This window comes from Hippocampus comes, unplaced genomic scaffold, assembly GCF_001891065.2.
Source record: "Hippocampus comes isolate QL1 unplaced genomic scaffold, H_comes_QL1_v1.1 scaffold99, whole genome shotgun sequence".
Taxonomy (NCBI): domain Eukaryota; kingdom Metazoa; phylum Chordata; class Actinopteri; order Syngnathiformes; family Syngnathidae; genus Hippocampus; species Hippocampus comes.
In genome coordinates, this window is record NW_017805134.1 from 774,222 (window position 1) to 782,905 (window position 8,684).

At 40.3% G+C, this 8,684-nt stretch overlaps 1 protein-coding gene across 1 annotated transcript; it reads left to right on the plus strand.

Annotated features, from left to right (window-relative positions):
- Positions 1 to 491: 491 nt before the first annotated feature.
- Positions 492 to 8,684, plus strand: LOC109513782 (paired mesoderm homeobox protein 2). The gene is made up of 3 exons (XM_019866439.1): positions 492 to 3,968; positions 4,993 to 5,150; positions 7,422 to 8,684. Exons 1-3 carry the CDS (start codon positions 3,746 to 3,748, stop codon positions 7,791 to 7,793), a joined length of 753 nt encoding a protein of 250 aa, XP_019721998.1. The 5' UTR covers positions 492 to 3,745; the 3' UTR covers positions 7,794 to 8,684.

Sequence of the window (8,684 nt, forward strand, 5' to 3'; positions counted from 1 at the left end):
AGCCATCAGGCGCTCAATTCTGAAAGATAATATGGAGAAAGAGGCAAACAGAGCAAAGGGGTGCAGGTTTAATAACAACGATAGGTTATGGTGCAGCAGGGTGGCCAAAGGACGCTCGTCGAGCTCGGACTGCCACTGGCTATTGACTTCGATCAGTTGTGTTGCAAGGTAGCTCATGGTGACAATATACTCAAACAAAAAAACTGCTAAACCATGGAGGAGGGTGAATGCCAATTCACATTTTCATTATTAATATTCACATTATTTTCATTTTCGTTGGGGTTTCAACATTGCAAAATGCATGTTATTGCAATTTTATGGATTTCTAACTGTAAACATCCTCATTGTTCAATGACGGGCATTCATTGTTTGCCATTTTTATCCTCACAAAAAATTGTCATTTTTGTTGTTTTTGATAAAAGGGGAGGAATAAAAAGTCCAAATTTATTGGACCTTGAAACTATGTTAAATTTTCCTGCTTTCCTGAAAAAAAAAAGTGGCAATGGAAACAATTTAACCCCCTCCCCTTAAAAAGCCACATTTTTGTCCAGTTCTGCATATAAAACGCAAAAGTTGGATTTATGTGCTTTTCACTGGACAGTAAAGATATGCTAATTTCTGTAAATTATGAGTATTAAGTCAAATAAATTAACTGTCATAAGACCTGAAAGAAGTGAAAATACAGTCGCTAAACATGTACGTACAAAACAAAAAACTTTTTTTTTCTTCAGCTTTGCTTTCACAAAAAAAAAAAAAAATAGGACATAGATGGTTGTCATTGGACATTGACAATTAAATTGTTAATGCTTAATTATGTTAATTTAATAAGTGATTGAAAAGGTGATAGTGGTGAAATTATGTTAATGCAGTTCAAAAAAAACTATGCAGTTCAAAAAAAAATGTTTTGGAGGCCAGATTAACTAAATATTCGGTGTTGAACTAACCCAAAAAAAGCCTGATGCTTCAGCGTTAGTTTGTTCGCCATACAAATGATTTCTCCACACATTTTTTGCCCATCTAAATGATAACAAGCTTTTGCCACCTCGGTCTCTTAAAATGTCGGGCAGCAGTGACGTGGATCAACAATCACATGACACCCGAGCCGTGACGGGATAAGATCTGACATGAAGGACTTTGCCAACATTACGATTTGCTCTCCCGACCATTTGAGCCGTGAAAAAAAAAAAAAAAAGCGGCAGTTGTGCTAAATGTCGTGCGGCGATGAATGGTAATCATCAATTAAGAATCGTCAATGGAATGTAATTTTCGGGATGGATAAGATCAACGTCTAATGAGAGCCTAAGTGAAGCCGGGCGCTGTTAATGACATGTCACATTTTCATACTCATCCGACTGAGGCTGACTGCCTTCATTTGGCTGTAATTCATTAGACAAATGTTGAATCACTGTGCAAACACACACACACACACACACACAAACACTGCACACTTCCTTTGCCGTTTGCACACATTTGAATGCTAAAAAGACATACAGGCTGTAGCACAGATAATGTGTTAGCATTGATTGAATGATTCTTTAGGAATGTTGCTGTCCATTATTGCGTGTTTTCTTGGGGGAGGTGGGGGGACTTTATGAACAGATTGTACATAATTTACAAACTACACGTAAACAGCATTTGCCTTAAGCAGTACGAGTAGGATCCAGTTCCTCGTGCATTTGAGAAAGATTGGTTGGAAACTGTGGCTGGTCGACAACTTAAAACTCGCTAACTGGGCCATCTTGTGTCAAATTACCGTTGAAAAACCGATCGGGGGTCTTCCTAAGCTACGGTGCGGTTGATCCTTGAAAGTGGAGTGAGAGCATTGCGGAAAGCCTAATCCGCCTCCGCCAAGGCGTTAAATCGGTGTTTGAACAGGTGCAGATGAAAGGGCCACAGGTGAGGGGCCGAGGAATGACCACCTTGTGACTCATCCCCGCGCTCTGACTGGTTGTCTCTTTTTGCCGACCTATCGGGCTGATCAAAGCTAACCCGAGCGTTACCGTCGATGAAACGCTGACAGGCCGGCCGCGTTTTCGTAGTTTGCGGACGATGAGATTAAATCGACGCACACCTGCGTTTTAATTCGCGGCGGCAAATGGTCTCGTCAGCGATCCGTCAACGCCGAGTCTACAGCTGGCGCGTTCGCGTAAGCAGAGTGTTAATAATCTGTATCAAATGTGTTGAGGGGGGCTTTAAGCGTGTTTGGTAACCTTCGGTTAATGACGACATGTCGCCGCCGCAGTCGTCACGCACGCTGGATGAGAGGAATTCAACGATAAACTTTGATAGCCGGTGTCCACAGACCAGGCGTTTTTCATGGAATCGTTACATCGCATCCATGCCCCCTTTCACACTGGCTACTAGCTTGCTGTCTTTGTTGGTAAAACCAGTTTGGAGAACCTTGTCGAGCAGAAGGGTTTATAATTGGAAATATTCACCAGGTTTAACATGTACGATTATCGGAGCAGATCGGGGAAAAGAAATAACTATTAAAACACATTCATCACCGTTTTCTGAGGAGAACGAGAAGAGAAAATAAAAATCACTCAACACAGCACAAAATAATCGCTCATGATTATTTTTTCCAAGACATCCGATAACCCTTTTCTGTCCTTTTTCGGGAAGGTGGTAAAAAAAGCTCCAATTTGTCCCGATTATCAGTACCACACTTAGTCATTGGCTATTGTTTTGATCTCTCATAAGTATCCGCGACCTTAAGTCTTAAACTTGTTTCACATTGACGATTGTTAGCCCAGATGAGCAGATCAAGGAAGAAAAATCACTTCGAACACAACCCACACCACAGAATATTTGTTTCGCACCATCTTTTGTTGGGATGCTCCATACCGCTATTTTTCAGACAGATACAAATATGAGAATTCACTCTTTGTATACCCACCGGTACCAAGTTCCAATACCTCTTTTGATCAGGATGATTCGCCGATATGTCCAACTGCTGTAGTACAGTGTCAACTACTACCCGGGAGCACTTAGTCGATGTCAATTTTTTTTGTTTGTTTTAAGTATCGGTGGCTGGTATCAGCATCCTCCGGATTAGCCAATACCAATCCCTGATATCCGTACTCAACCCATCCCTGATATTTTGGAAAAATCCGACAATTGGCCCTTTCTCTGCCTTGGATTGCAAATGTGTTTAAAAAAATAAAAATTCAAATTCAGCCCAATTACGAATAAGTGTGTATCCTGCTTCAGACTTCTCCTAAAAAGTAGACGTGACATGAGTCGTTGCACATCAACACCAAAGCTGCTCCTGGTAAAGCGTCGTCACTCCCGAGTTGTCGGTTAGCAGGCGCTTGTTTATTCTGGAAGCCGCCGCCTTTTCGGATCTCGTTTGACGACTCTGCAGAGATAAGACCGGCGAGTATTTTTCATGTTTGAGCAGACGGCCTCTCGATTGAATTTCTGTCCATGGGACTGATTGAAACCTCAGACGGCAAAAGATGTTGCGACACGTTGGATCACGAAGAGCGTCTTTTCCCGCCCCGGCCGAGTGAACGCGACACTGACGATCTGATGAGAGACGGGGTTAGATTTGAGAGGAGGTCATGTGACTGGGAAGGGGATTGGAGTCGAGAGGGCGGGACCACCTGAAACCACTTTTACCTTTTACCTTACCTCTTCCCTGAACACAAAAGAAACCAGCTGATAAACCAGCAGCGAGATCGTTCCTCCACTGGGATGCGTTCTGCGTAGGACTCACACCCGCAACTGGATCCCCTCGGCTATGTTTGGGCCCGGGCAACTGGTCTCTGCTCTCCTCCCTGCGGTTTTCCATTCACCCGCAGCCCCGTTTTTCCCCACCTTCCCGGCCCGGCAGATCCTCATCCCGGCGGGGCCCTACATCAGCTACGAGTCGCTGAGGAGTTACCTGCAACCGGAGCCATGCAAGGAGGCGCTGTTGCTGGCCACGCAGGCCATCGGCATGGGTCCGCTGGTGGATGGCGTGGGTGAGTCCAACCGGTACCACGTATATGCTTCATGGAGCAGTGGTTTTCTACCTGGGGCCCCTGAGTAGCTTGGGGGCCTCCTAAATTAATATGTCTCTGACCAAAAATAAAAAAAGTTTGTGTGAAAATAAATTTCATACAAAACTATACAACCTTTTAATTGGCTGAATTAATTTAATTGGGCGATATTAGCAAGGTTAAAATTGGGGGGAAAAATTCCTTGTATTTCTTTTGTTACTTTTTTTTCCTCTAAAAAATACAAGAATTTACAATCAAATTAAAATTGTGAATTCGCAATAAAGATGATTTTAATGCAAAAATGTGCAACCTTTTAAATGGGCCTAACAGATTAATTTCATTGGCCAATATTTGCTCTTTTAAAATCGGCAAAGATCACCAATTTTCTTTCTGATTTTTGATTTTCACTTTTTAAATTTTTTTTTTTTTATACACATCACATACAAACACCCCCCCCCAACTGCTTGAATCATTAGTCAAATCTTTTGTCTGTAATTCATATTCTTAGTGTGGTGAGCATTAACGAACCAAAAAAAAAAAGTTATTTTATTTATTTAAAAAAAAATAGGGGGGTAAAAATCGACCTATTAATCGGTTATCAGAATTTTATTCCGCCAAATATCGGAATCAACAAATACATATCAGTCGGGCCCTGCTTTTTAATTTTTTGGGCCTTTAGGGTCGCACATGGTAATTGTTGAACTGCCGTGTGTGACAATCATGTGGCGGACTTCTCTATGGTGCTCCCTGAATCCAAAAAGTTTGAGTCCCAACGCTCTAGTGAATGTCAAATTGTACTAGATTGTCAATAAGACGTGAGCTTCGCGTGTAAATGTTGACAAAAGACCGGCTAATGGCTCGTGACGAACAATCAATTATGAAGCCGTGCCGAAGCAGACCTAATGATGGCAATGCTAATTAGCCAGTCTAGAGCCATTAGCTCCTTGTCGCCCGTTGGCGACTCCATTCATTTGCTTCTGTGCCATTTTTTTCCCCCCCTCCCCAGACGAACAGAGACCAGTGAAGCAGCGTCGCGCCCGCGCCAACTACAGCAGCTGGCAGCTAGAGCAGCTGGAGAAGGCCTTCGAGAGCACCCACTACCCCGACGTGTTCATGAGGGAGGCCTTGGCCCTCAGACTGGACCTCATTGAAGCCAGAGTGCAGGTCAGCCTGCGTTCGCTTCCTACTTCATGCCATGGCATCATTAAGTTTTAGGGCTGAACGATTTTAAAAGTAATAATTTATTGCGATTTTTTGTTGTTGTTTTTTCGCAATATAGCCAATCAATGTGCGATTACTTTTTCAAAGTCCTCTTCGCGTGTATTTTTTAACAAACAGTATTTTCACCCAAACGGCTGGACTGTTTGCTTGCTGATCCCTACGGAGTCCCAAAACCTCCTGTTTCATGAATTTAGCAGAAAAAAAAAAATGTCCTGCTCCATGAAAGATGTCAAACTACAACAGGAATGTACTTTTTTTTTTTGTAAATCTTTTGGTGGGGGTAAAGCTGCTATCGTGACTACAGATAGACATGTTTTATTTTTTGTTTTTTCAAAGAGCCCAATCACGGATATCTCGAGCCGATATTAATTTTCAGTAAAAGTGAAAATATTGGCGTTCAAAAAAACCCCAAAAACATTTTAAAAAGTACAAACTCCAAATCTTAAATTTGTTAAAATATCTTTATATGTTTATGAAACTATTTTTCAGATATACAAAATGTAGCTTTATTTTTATTTATTTATTATTATTTTTTTTTTTTGCAATAAACTTTTTTTTTTTTGTATTTAGAACCAAAAAAAAAAAATTCAGAGCTCCCACGGTCATCATGTCTTAAATAATTAAATGAAAACTTAGTGTAATGGTGTAGTCTGAAGAGAAAAATACACAAAGAATGGCCTATGGAAAACATAGTTTGCATGGAAACAATAAATGTACATTATTTAAAAAAAACAATGTCTTGACATACTGTCAGTGTCAAGCTCACATCGAGATTGATGTGTAAGATTACACACCTGCTAACTCACACTAGCCAAGACTAATATGGAGCTCAAGCAGCTGCAACATGATTCATTTCAAGCTCTGCGGTCCTTTTTGTTTATTTAGCGTGCTTGGATTGATCGCGACAGTGCCGTTTGATGACACTTGTGAGTTTTTTTTTTTTTTTTTTTTTAAGGTTAAGAAAGAAATACAATGAAAAACAGGTGGCAAAAGTAGTACTTCGGCGTCAAAATGGTTAGTTCTGCAAAGCTCTTTGTTACCGCCGCGGCTGTTGTGGAAGCGTAAATCAAGTTGAGCTGAGTGGAAACTAATGGTAAGTATGACAATAGTTTGTTGAAATTTTGTGTAGTTTTGTAGACTTTCTGAATATTTATCTATTCCTGAAAATGGAACAGGTGAAGTTTGACTTTTTTTTTTTTTTTACTACAACAGGAATGTACTTTTTTTTTTTGTAAATCTTTTGGTGGGGGTAAAGCTGCTATCGTGACTACAGATAGACATGTTTTATTTTTTGTTTTTTCAAAGAGCCCAATCACGGATATCTCGAGCCGATATTAATTTTCAGTAAAAGTGAAAATATTGGCGTTCAAAAAAACCCCAAAAACATTTTAAAAAGTACAAACTCCAAATCTTAAATTTGTTAAAATATCTTTATATGTTTATGAAACTATTTTTCAGATATACAAAATGTAGCTTTATTTTTATTTATTTATTATTATTATTTTTTTTTTGCAATAAACTTTTTTTTTTTTTATTTAGAACCAAAAAAAAAAAATTCAGAGCTCCCACGGTCATCATGTCTTAAATAATTAAATGAAAACTTAGTGTAATGGTGTAGTCTGAAGAGAAAAATACACAAAGAATGGCCTATGGAAAACATAGTTTGCATGGAAACAATAAATGTACATTATTTAAAAAAAACAATGTCTTGACATACTGTCAGTGTCAAGCTCACATCGAGATTGATGTGTAAGATTACACACCTGCTAACTCACACTAGCCAAGACTAATATGGAGCTCAAGCAATTTATCTATTCCTGAAAATGGAACAGGTGAAGTTTGACTTTTTTTTTTTTTTTACAGTAAATTGTATACATATTGTCTTAGTTTTTACATTTACATCTCAACTATAAAACGCATATAGGTTCAGAAAACTAGTGATTTTTTTTTCTCATTAGTTACAAGTAGAAGCTAACAAAAACAAAATACTGTATGGGCATTGCAGTGCTACTCAAGAAACAATCACATTTTTTAAAATAGTTCTAGGAGTAGAAATTAGCCGTCTATAAAACATTTTTTAATCCTTTTGTGTAATTGGAGTTTCACTTCTGGAATTGAAATCCTGTAATATATTTTTACTTACTTGGCAACATTTCGATGACTCTATATTCTAATTTATTGAGCTGTATCTTTATTTTCTGAATGTGTCTGAAGGTTTGGTTCCAAAACCGGCGTGCCAAGATGAGGCGTCAGCTGAAACTTCAGGGCAAGCGTGCTGGGCCCCATCCCAAAGCGGAATGCGGAGACGTCCCAGATAAAACAATCCATCATTTAAAACATCGCATGGACTCTTCTGACAGTGAGCACTGGCCGCGAGCTCAGGAAGACGACGACAACTACCCGTGGACAAAAGCCGCCGGTGCTGCGGCGGCGGGTCAGAGCTCGGAGCAGCTCCGCTCCAGCAGCATCGCCAAACTGAGGGCCAAAGCCAGAGAGCACGAGGCCGAGCTCAAAGGCGCCGTCAGCGTGTCGCCGGGCGTTGCGTCAGTCCAAACACCGGAGGTGGATGCCGTGCGTGATGATTGATCACTTCCCTGCTTCCTGTTTTTAACCATAGCACCATTACTGAGATAAACATCACGCTGTCAAAGTGCTGGAGAAACATTTCTCATAATTTGGACATTACCAATTCATTAGATAGGCCTGCACTCAAGAGCTGTATCAAAAATTCTGCCTTTAGGAAGAAAATGCTCATGTTTATGACCCAAAACAAAGGAGTACATCAGGTGGAAAAAGTGGAAAGTCTTAAGACTGGCACAAGTAAATCACTCGACCTGAACCCAATAGCGCATGCATGAAGAGGAGACTGACGAGAGAAACAACCAGAAACAAACAAGAACTGAAAGAGGCCGCAGCGAAGGCCTGGAAAAGCATTTCGAATTAAGAATGCGTCAGTCTGGTGAAGTCAGTGGGGCGCAGGCCTCAACGCAGTTATTGCAAGATTTGAAACCCGAATGTCTTCAGTATACATTCATTATAAAGGATACTTTTTGAAGGGTCTACAGCTGGCCCAGGCCTTGAGTTTGATACTCAAGTAAAACAAGTGCATGTTGACTGTAAATAGAACCACGTTGAGTTGTGTCTTGTGATCAAGGATGCCTCAAAATATGATGAAAGCACCTCCACTCGTTGGAACAAAATCAATCATTTGCCCTTTAAGGAGTCCAGATTTGAACTCAGCTACGTGACTCTTTTATAGTATTATTCTCTCTTGCTAACTCACTTTAACAAGGCGAGAGTGTGTGTGTCATCATCATTTGAAAAATAAACCAAACATTATCATAACATAATACAAGGTGTGTCACAAATGTTCGAGGAGACCGGTGTCACAAAAAATATATTTTCGACTCAGACTGCCAACCACAAGTTTATCGTCATCCAGCACGTATACAAGCTTTGTTCAGTGTTTGGGAAGAA